The sequence below is a fragment of the Saccopteryx bilineata genome, chromosome 1 (genome assembly GCF_036850765.1).
Source record: "Saccopteryx bilineata isolate mSacBil1 chromosome 1, mSacBil1_pri_phased_curated, whole genome shotgun sequence".
NCBI classification, from domain to species: domain Eukaryota; kingdom Metazoa; phylum Chordata; class Mammalia; order Chiroptera; family Emballonuridae; genus Saccopteryx; species Saccopteryx bilineata.
Genome location: NC_089490.1, coordinates 128417143 through 128428115, shown reverse-complemented (window position 1 = coordinate 128428115; position 10973 = coordinate 128417143). Strand labels below are relative to the sequence as shown.

The following is a 10973-nucleotide window of genomic DNA, read 5'->3' as shown; positions in this document are numbered from 1 at the left end:
TATAATCCTCCACCATTCCCACCCGAGACCTGCAAAATTATGAGATGCACTGGTTCGCAACACCTAAGGCAGGGGTCCCCAAACTTTTTACACAGGGGGCCAGTTCACTGTCCCTCAGACCGTTGGAGGGCCGGACTATAAAAAAAACTATGAACAAATCCCTATGCACACTGCACATATCTTATTTTAAAGTAAAAAACAAAAACAAAAAAAAAAAAAAACAGGAACAAATACAATATTTAAAATAAAGAACAAGTAAATTTAAATCAACAAACTGACCAGTATTTCAATGGGAACAATAGACCTGCTTTTGGCTAATGAGATGGTCAAAGTGCTCCTCTCACTGACCATCAATGAAAGAGGTGCCCCTTCCGGAAGTGCGGCGGGGGCCGGATAAATGGACTCAGAGGGCCGTATGTGGACCGCGGGCAGTAGTTTGGGGATCCCTGACCTAAGGGTAAGGGCTGCTCCTTAAATCTGCAGCTCCTATATTTACAGAATTTTCTCTCATATTTACAGAATTTACTCCCACAATTAAAATGGATAAATGGCTGAACCAGCATTCAAACATAGCTTTTTTTATTAACAAAACTTTTTTAAATACATAATCACACTTAGGGAACCAGAAGAGACTTTGGAAACATGGTGCAACCTCTTTCATTCTACAGCAAAGGAAACTGAAGCACAGAAGGTGGAAGCAATTTGCCCAAAGCCACACATTTGGGAAATGGCAGAGTCAGGACTGTGAATCAGAAGCCCAGTTCTCCTGACTCTCACCCAGTGCTCTTCCTCTAACCCACACTGCTTGTCTCACATGCCTTTGTTCCAGTCTCACCACCACATGTGTTCTCCTGTCCTTTCCCCTCCAGGAATGCCTCTGGGAGCACAATCTCCCTGGTTGAGAACGCCTAGGGTCCATTTGACGAGACACCTTTGATTGTCACAATGGGGGCCAGGGAAGTACTCCTGCCATTTAGAGGATAGAAGCCAGAGATACCGCTAAACACCCTACTGTGTACAGGCAGCCCTGCCCCAGAGAATGCTCCAGCCCAAGACAAGAGTAGGGTTGACGTTGAGAAGGCCTGGTCTAGAGAAACTATGACCACACAAAATGTCCTGCCTCCCTCAGTCCTCTCCTGCTTTCCCAAGGCTTGGGTTGCTCAAGCCAGATGGGCAGCAAGTACTGCAGTCATTTTCATCTGCTGGAAAAGTGACTGAGTAGATGGAGAGGTCCTGACAACAGCTCTGGCAGGGGACACCTCTCACAGAAGGGCCCTGGCATTCTCAAGACACTGAGGAACCACCTTTAATTAGTGACAATTAATTAGTTTATTGGAAACACAGAATGAACAAAGGCTGGTGGTTGAGTCATTGGATTTTTAGAAGCTTCTGCAGGCAGCCTTCACAGAGTTATAGGAAAATGGCCATCAGTGTTCCCCATCTCCCATCCACAGGCACAAGCACACTGGCAGATCCTAGGAAGTTCAGACTGGGAGATTCTGGGGCCCGCCCCATTCCTCCAAGCTTGAATGAAGGGGTCAAGCAGGACCAATGAATCCAGGAAAAAGAAAAAAGAAAAACAAAAACAGAAGGCAGAAGAAAGGATGAATCCTCAGGAAAACAAATCAACTACTAGGAAAGGCTACAGAAAGAGCCCAAGGTGCTGCTCCAGCCTCCACGGGGCTCAAAGTGCCTGGCGAATGGCACACAGTGGGAGCAGGTAGGGAAGATGTGTGGAGTGTATACGTCTGGTGATAGGTTCTTGGGAGGCCAGCGGATGGCGATGCTTAGGAGGGTCATTACGGTTTCACGAGAGGTCCTGGCTGGGCAGAGGGTACGGGTGATGTGCGTTGACAGAGGCTGCAGCCTCCTAGCACCTCTTACAACCCACGCTGAAAGAGCCAACGCCGGAGCAAGGGCCGCAGGTGTTGGCACTGCCCGCCACCATGTTTCCTCAGCAAGGAGCACTACAGACGCTGGTGGTGACAGCAGGAGCAGTACCGCTGGCACAGAGATCGCCACAGACGACGCCACCGCGGGAGCTGCTGACGCCTGGATGAGGGGAGAATAGGCCCAGATGCGCATCAGGCACCGACACAACCAGGCAGCTTTGGGTCAAGCGAAAATTCCCACCCCCAAAGGCGTTGGGGCCACCCAGCGGGAGGAGGGAAGAATAATGGCTTGATCTACTTACAGACATTCACAGACCCAACGCCCTCACACAGCCTGTGGGGAGAAGAAGAGGGAGGTTAGTGCCATGGAAAAGTCACCTGGCAGATGCAGCAAACATGAAAGGTGAGACCCATGGTCCTCCTTTTGGGTAATAAACAGGGTTAATCCAGAAGCCAGGAGAGCCTCTCACCAGCATGTCACTTCTGAAGACAAAATGCCTGGTGCACCTGGCTCTCCAACCAGTTAGCTGGACAGCTTCAATCTCAGATATGCCCTCCCTCAGCTACCTCCTCGTGGAGACAGTCTACTGCTATCTGCAGTGAGAATGAAATCAAATGACACGTGTAAGTGCTTAGTGCCTACCACATGGTGAGCACTGCAGAAATGTTAGTTGCTTCTATTTCTGTTGGTTCTGATTGGCTTGTAAAAGGATTTGTTTTTTGTTTGTTTTTGGTGTTTGTTTTTTACAGAGACAGAGCGAGAGTCAGAGAGAGGGATAGATAGGGACAGACAGACAGGAACAGAGAGAGATGAGAAGCATCAATCATCAGTTTCTCGTTGTGGCACTTTAGTTGTTCATTGATTGCGTTCTCATATGTGCCTTGACTGTGGGGCTATAGCAGACCAAGTAACCCATTGCTCAAGCCAGTGACCTTGGGTACAAGCTGGTGAGCTTTGCTCAAACCAGATGAGCCCGTGCTCAAGCTGGCGACCTCAGGGTCTTGAACCTGGGTCCTCCACATCGCAGTCCTATGCTCTATCCACTGCGCCACCACCAGGTCAGGCAGCTTGTAAAAGGATTTGAAGAGCAACAAGTATAACTTCCTAAATCTGGTCTAGTTGGTGTCACTAGAATGTGGGCTTCAGGAGGGCAAAAGTTTTTGTCTATTCTTTTCCCCATTGCAGAATCAACAGTGCCTAAAACAAAACCTGACTCAATAAATAACTGTGGCATTGCAATAAAGGAATGGGATTTTAGAACCCACTTAGAACAGGCTCAGAGACCGTCTACACCAACTCCCTCTTTTGACATATGGAGAAACTGATGCCCAAGAAAAGAAATAACCAGTGATAAAGGCAGGGCTATAACTTGGGCCATCTAACTCATCCCAGGCTGCTGTCTCCTTAAGGGAAACACACAGGAGTTCCTGTGAAGCACAGTGGCAAAAGGTTGTCAAAATTAGCTTCAGATGTGAGGAGAATCCACAGCTAATCCGTCTAAACACCCATACCCAGATTTCCTAGGGAACCCACACCAAAGCTTCTGAGTTTACTCCAAGAGCCCTGTGTGGCAGAGAGGTGGGCCACTCGATTTCCAGGGCCTTCTCCACTTGTCCCTCCAACTTCCAAACTCAATCTTGAAAAACTCTTCCTCCCAGAATTCTTCACTAAGGAAACTCTCCAGGTCCTATGAGCCCTGGTGCCTCCAAGCTCTCCAATGCAATTACTTGAGTACATTGTGAGTCTAACCACATGCTCATTTTGATTTCAGCTACCACACTTGTCTCTCCGTCGCCATCACCCCAATACACAGGATCCCCGAGTGCTACCTCTGCATTCTCGCCCTCTACTCTCTTCTACCCAAGGCCAGGGGCCAGGCTGTACACAAGAAGAAACAGCTCAGGTTATGAGCACCTGACCAACCTGGGTCAAGAACCCAAGGGCAACATTCTAGGAGTGTTGTCCTCAAAGGCACTGCTCAACTGCCTTCTAGCCATATGAAAGCTAAATGACCAATCAGTCTGCCCCCCCCCACCTCCAAAGCAAACCACAAGCAAAAATGCCCAGAGTTTAAGTACAGCTGCTTAAACTGGCAGATCCCTACTGCCAAGTTCTACCTGCTCTAATGGAAGACCACATTGTTACATGATCTAAGCGTGAGTTAATATAAGGTCTACCGGAAAGTTCTGTCCGTTTCTATCACAAGTTTCGACACATAAGCACGTTTATTTGGTGTATGTGTGCCTCTCTATTTTTATCACTTAATGTATACATACTGACGTAGCAAATTAACTAAAACAAAGTTGATTCACATTAGTCTTGTGTGTGAAGCCATAGTGTACCCATGGCTACTGATAAAGTTCATTTATGCCACTGTAATTTTTACGAATTTCAACAAGGAAGAAATGCTACAGAAGCATGTCTGTCGCATCCACCATATTCCCGGGACTTAGCACCCTCCGACTACCACTTGTTTTTGTCCTTACAAAATTTTTTGAAGGGCAAAAAATTCAAAAATAAAGAAGATATCAAACAAGCACTGGTTCAATTTTTCGCATCAAAAGATAAAATACTTTTCCAAAAATGGAATATACAAATTGCCCTCACACTGGCAAGAAATCATTAATAATAATGGCAATTATATTATTTAATAAAGTTTGTATTTTGTAAGAAAAATTTGTATTTTGTTTTATTCCAAAAATGGACAGAACTTTCCGGTAGACCTTATAAAATCCCCTACTAAAGCTGCCCGGTGAAATAAATCTGAACCACAGAACTGGGGCCAGGCTCGAAAAGAGAGCGGGAATCTTGGGTGATATCTGTAAAACGAGGACCCAGAGTGCAGAAGCACTATGAGGAAAGGAGACCTGAAGCCCAGGCTAAGCTGATCAGAAACAACAATTACTAAACTTAGCCAAACCAAACATAAGAAACAGATGTGTAAAAGGAACCAATTCCAGATCAGAACCAGGTGGATATACGAGACTCAAATGGAGCAAGAAACATACCCAAAGAACATTCAAATTACCTGTCCAGTTGCATGATGAGGATATTTGAAAACAAGAGAGGAGAGATGCCACGACTGTGAGTGACAGGGCACACTGAGAAGCAAGGCAAGTCTGGGAGAGAAAATTGGTTCTGATACCCACCTGTGCTCCTCGCCCTCCAGCAGGCGCCTGTAGGTGGCGATCTCGATGTCCAAGCCCAGCTTGGAGTTCATCACCTCCTGGTACTCCTTGAGCAGGCAGGCCATGTCCTGCTTGGCCTTCTGCAGGGCGGCCTCCAGCTCAGCCAGCTTGCAGCGCGCATCGCTGACGGCCGTCTCGCCCTGCTGCTCAGCCTGGGTCACTGCAGTCTCCAGCTTGGTGTTCTGAGGACCCAGAAGAGAACAGTGTGGGTTATGGTCCCTAGGTCTCTCTGTCCATTTGCTGGGTGTCTCCTATCTCTTGCACCCAGCTGAAAACACCCCAGTAACAGCCTTCTCACCTTCATCGTGAGGGTCTCCCTGAGTGACCACAACTGGGGACTCTAAGTTTTGCAAATAGACTAGAGAATAAATGGTGAGATCCAGACTGAGCACACATGGCCTGTGGGACCCTGGCTAGGCCCCCAACCTCTCTGGTGGCCTAGGACACTGATGTCCCGCACCTGGCACTTGGCGTTCTCAACCTCGGCGGTCAGCCTCTGCACCATGCGGTTCAGCTCGTTGATCTCCTCCTTGGTGCGGCGCAGGGTCTCCCCGTGACGGATCACTGTGGCCTTCATCTCCTCGCACTGGGGGGAAGCAGAGACTCGTGGTGGATGTGCCATCCATTCACGGATGATGGTGCAGATCATCCATGCCAACCCTGCCCTGCCACCTCAACCTGAGAGCTGTCTGACCTTCAGTTACCAGCCTTAGGGATCAGAATCCCAGACAAAAGCAGCCTTTCCTAATCTATACCTCTCATTCCTCCCCCTGCCGTGTCTAGGAGGCAGGTGTCCTGTGCCACTCACCTTGCTGCGGTACCAGGACTCGGCCTCGGCCCGGCTGCGGCTGGCGATGTCGTCATACTGGGCCTTGATCTCGGCAATGACGCAGTCCATGTTCAGGTCTCGGCTGTTGTCCATCTTGACGATGACCGAGGTGTCTGAGATGTGAGCATGGAGGACGCGGATTTCCTGTGGGGCAGGAGTGGGAGGACCTTGTTTATGCTACAGCCTCAGCCACCGTAGCGTGCACCCAGTCTTCTCAGCCCTTTCCTGGTCTCCAGCTCTCACCCCATGGACTGCAGCTCCATGCCCAAATCCCTTTTCACCTCCTGTCTGAGGCCAATGCCTTCTCCTCCTGGCTGGCTGTCAGCTTTCTTTCCAGACCACAACCCCTCACCTCCTCATACAGTCGCCGCAGGAAGTCGATCTCCTGGGTCAGGGCCTCTGCGTTGGCCTCCAGGTCTGACTTGCGGAGGTAGGCGCAGTCCACGTCCTGGAAGGGTGGGCAGTTTTCAAAGAGGGCTCAGAGGACCCCTGGTGATTCCCACCCCAAACTCTTCTCTCTTTCCACTCATTTGTGGAGGCCGGGTGGGTGAGGCCAGTGGAAGGATTCCCAGTGTTTCCATTCCCATCTCACCTCCATACCTTCTGACCTTCCTGGGATGAACCTCACCACTTCCTCACCTTCTGAGAACAAACCACCTGCCACTACTGGTGCTGCTCCACCCTCCCCACTCCCTGGGTCTCCACTCCTTCTTTTGGTCAGACATCCCACAACTCTACACAGGATGCGGTCTCTCAACAGAGACCGAAGATGTCAGCCTCCATCGGACCCAGGCCACAGACCACAACCTCTGAAGCAGAGCAGGACATCCAGAGGCCAACCCAGCCGTGCCCCGCCCCAGGACAGGGTGCTAGTGAGATCCCCTGTGTCTGTGCTCCCCGATCCCATGTTACTCACCTTCTTCAGAGCCACAAACTCATTCTCAGCTGTTGCTCTCAGAGAAACTTCCTCCTCGTACCTGAGGCAGAAGGGCGGAGAGGGAGGTCACGGAAGGGCAGGTCTCTCATGAACCTCCCTCAAAGGGGACAATGTTAAGAACCTGCCAACACAGCCAAACCCCTGGCAGCTCTGTTGGGTCCTTTTGGTTGGATTTGGAATGTCTCCATCTTCAACTGAGGGACCTATGGGGCTAGTCTTCTGGGACCTCATAGCCCTGTATCCCAAAGCTACACTGAACCCACTTCAGGAGGACAATAAGGCCTCAGCCCCCAGCCCCAAGCTAGAAATAGACAGCACTGCAGCCCCCACCACCCCGTCCCCTGGGTGTCCATCCCAGTTCATGGGTGGGGTTTATGAGTCTCAGAGGCCATCAGCACTCAGCACCCTAGGCAGTGGGGTACCCAGAGCCCCAGGACATGTCAGCCCTGAGTGATAGTAGGGTTCATGTCACATCATGAGCCATGTGCTGTAGGTGGGAAGTCAGGAGGAGAGGGCTTGGAAGACAGCAGAAGCTTCCTTGCAGCAGAGCACAGGCAACAGCCACTGCAAAGCACGGGCAACAATCTGGCTCCGAGAAGAGCCAACGGAGGTGGGTGACAGATCTCCTGGCACAATCACAGCCCTACTCTTCAGTAGGCATCTGGGCAACAATTGCACAGGTGCAAAGATCCTGCTCCACACTGCCAACCTGGCCTGCGTGGCTGCTCACCCTACTTGGAAATTCTTCTTGTGTCTAATCCAGTGAGCTTTAACCTCTGTCATCTCCTGTGCCCAATGTCAAACCCAGTCACACTCACTTCTTCTTGTAGCCCTCCATCACCTCCTGCACGTGGTTGAGCTCTGAGGCCAGCCTCCCGCTGTCGGCCTCCGCACACTCGGCCTCCCTCCTCAGCGTCTCCATGTAGCCCTCGAACAGTGGCTCCAGGTTGCTCTCGCAGCACTTGCGGTTCTGGTAGAACTGCCACTTGGTCTCCAGCAGCTTGTTCTGCTGCTCCAGGAAGCGCACCTGCCATTCGAGGTGGGGAACAGGGGTCAGATGGCTCTGGGCGCTCCAAAGGCCGTTTGTAGGGGTTTTCTAAGGTAAACTTCCAAACCTGCAGCTCAGCAGAACTGAAAGGGGGACAGTGGTAGACAAATCAACTTTTGGATATCCTAATTATGATCTATATCTTGATTTTCCAGTTTGGAGATAAGGACTCGGGGCTGGGAAAGGTCAGTCCCTTCTTTCAGGTGAACTGAGTTATCCCGACCGGATGAGCCTGGGTGGCACCTAGTCAGATTCCAGGTGGAGGGCCCACCTCCTCACCCTGAATCTAGAAGAGGTGCCCTCTCAGGCAGAGTTCTAAGATTCAGATCACAGCATAGGGTTTCTAGTGATAGTAACAGGGGAATGTCATGGGCCCGATATCTAGAGGAGAGCCTGCTACTCTGGCCCCTCCCCCACTTCGTTGGATAGCCAGTCCACCCTAGTCCTCAGAGGGCACACACTGCTCACCGTGGGCCTGGCACCTCTGTAATTTCAGAAGCAACAGTCGTCTTCCTCCTCAATTTCCTGGAGTCTAGTTGTGCCTCAGAACAACCAGGTCACACCTCTCTTCCATAATCTCTGCTGTCTAAACTCCCAGCTGATTCTTCTGGGTCTTGTGTATCTGTTTTTGTTTGTATGTGGCTTCTCTCATCAGAATGGGAGTTCATGCAGGCAGAACTCTTTCTGCCTCTGCCTCTGACTGACCCGCCAGGACCCTTCCTGAGTCCTGAGTATGGGTGGGGATCAGGAAGGGTGTGTGTATTCAAGGGCGCCCACCTTGTCGATGAAGGCAGCGAACCTGCTGTTGAGACACTTGATCTGCTCCTTCTCCTCATGCTTCACGCACTGCGCGTTGGGGTCGATCTCCAGGTTGAGGGGGGTGAGGAGGCTCTCGTTGACCGACACGGTGGTGATGCAGGGCGGGCTGGGTCCGCACACGCCGCCGGAGCGGTACCCGAAGCTGCGGCCGCAGGAGCCGGAGCGGAAGCCCCCGCACATGCTCTGGCTGCCAAAGGTCCCGGGGAGGCCGCGGTAGCAGGAGAGGCCGCGGTAGGGGGCGGCGGTGATGCAGCAGCGGCCGGGCCGGGGCCCGCAGGTCGATGCGCAGCTGAAGGTGCTACCAGCACAGTATGATCCACAAGCCATTGTGTTTCTTTGGGACACGGGAGGCTCTATGGCGGTAGAGGTTAATGGAGGGTATAGTGAATGAGGTGTTTACGTCTAAGACATCTTTGGGCCTTTTATATATGCGGGATCCTGGTGCGTCCAGGGGTTAGAAGCAATTAGACGTCTTTTATGGGCTTGGGTTGTTTAGCTGCTGTCACTCCTCCCTTAATGTTCTTAATTGGGGCCAGATGCAGCCAGATGTTTATGGCCTTTTACCCTAAATTGCACAATTTTTATCTTCAAAGAGCCAGCTCACTTCCCCCATACCCACCCCAACCTCCTTAGACACAGTTGGGGAAACTCAGGAACTGGAGGATGGGGGAGCAGTGATTCAGGTTGAATTGGAGGGGCGGTACTGCGACGACTCCTGCAAGGCCTCACTGGATGATGTCGTGATACTGTCCGTGGTGCTGATCAGACCGGCCACCCTAAACACTGGGGGAGTGTGAGATCAACAGAAGATGTGGAACTTGGGGTGCGCTTCGTGAGTTCCCCTTACAGTGATGACCCCTTTCTGAATGCCAAACCCCACATTTTCACAGTATCTCAATTACCCTCACACGTATTCAACACTCCCACATTGTTCCCAAATCTCTCACATCTATCAACATTTTCCAACCCTTGCACACTCACACGTGTACACACACATACACACACACTATGCACTCACATACTTCCCATCCAGAGTTTCACACACACTCATATGCTTGTGTGCACTGTCATCTTCCCCCCCCCATCTTATACTACAATAGTCTCTAGGCCAACTTATTAGTCCTTCTTAGCCAGCCTATGCAAAAGGGAGGCATCCCCATCCTCAGAGTCTTCTATGAGGCCTAAGGGGCGAACTCTGGCTCCCTAGTTTCAGGAATGCCCAACCATTTCCAACAAGTGCCCAAGCAAGGATAGTATGTCTGGACTTCACCTCAAGCCTCTGTGTTTCTTCCAGGGACCAGAACGCGTGGGGTAGACACCACAGTTATGAGTTTGTATGGCATTTGGCTCAGAATACATATATTAGGACCAGTCTAGATAGAGCCATATGAGAAAAGCAGCCAGTCCCTGCCATTGCCCCTATCAGTCTGTGCTTCTGTCCAGGCTATACCAAATCTGACACCCTGTTACCCTCCCAGCAGTTTGCCAGCAACCTTGGAAGATGTCACAACAGATCCACCTAAGTGTGTGTTTGCAGTCCAGTGTGGATAATGTGATTCTTCAACCCAAAAAGACTAGGTAGGAACCAAAGCTCTACTTTGTTGATCTCTGTGTGATCTGGGGCAAAGCACTTCACTCCTCTGGGAAATGGAGTAAGCCTTCCCTTCCTAGTGCTGCCTTGAGGAGTTACAGAGATAGGCATGTGCTCAGTAAACTCCAGAGCACAATGGAGACATACTTTGTTGTAATCATTAAGAAGAAGGAGCTCTGAGGCAGCACTTTTTTAGAGTTCACATTGTGACCCACTCATGGAAGCAACCAGAATTTTAATTAAATAGATTAGAAAAAAAAATCAACTGGAGTAGAATAAAATAGAAATGTTCATCAAATGTAGTAAGAATAATATTTTATGACCTTTTCATTTCAATTGTATGTGGTATGCATATATGTGTATACTTTGTCACTATGTAAAATCAATTGTTAATATGATTGAAACTAAAAAGTTTAAATACCTGGCATATCAATTAAGAACAGACCCATTATCCCTGGCCAGTTGGCTCAGTGGTAGAACATCGGCCCAGCATGTGGATGTCCCAGGTTCAATTCCTGCTTAAGGCACACAGAAGAAGCTACCATCTGCTTCTCCACCCCTTCCTCCTCCTCTTTCTCTTTCTCTAGCTCTCTCGCTCTCTCTTTTCTTTCCACAACCATGGCTCAGTTGGTTCAAGCTCATCAGCTTTGGGCACTGAGGATGGCTTG

At 50.2% G+C, this 10973-nt stretch overlaps 1 protein-coding gene across 1 annotated transcript; it reads right to left on the bottom strand.

Moving 5' to 3' along the window:
• Positions 1-1257: 1257 nt before the first annotated feature.
• LOC136329488 (keratin, type II cuticular Hb6) lies at positions 1258-9092 on the bottom strand. The gene is made up of 9 exons (XM_066265716.1): positions 8673-9092; positions 7666-7874; positions 6827-6887; positions 6263-6358; positions 5890-6054; positions 5542-5667; positions 5043-5263; positions 2195-2226; positions 1258-2052 (listed from the first exon to the last, which is right to left on the bottom strand). The coding sequence occupies exons 1-9, from the start codon at positions 9039-9041 to the stop codon at positions 1955-1957; spliced, it is 1377 nt and encodes a 458-aa protein (XP_066121813.1). The 5' UTR covers positions 9042-9092; the 3' UTR covers positions 1258-1954.
• Positions 9093-10973: the final 1881 nt, after the last annotated feature.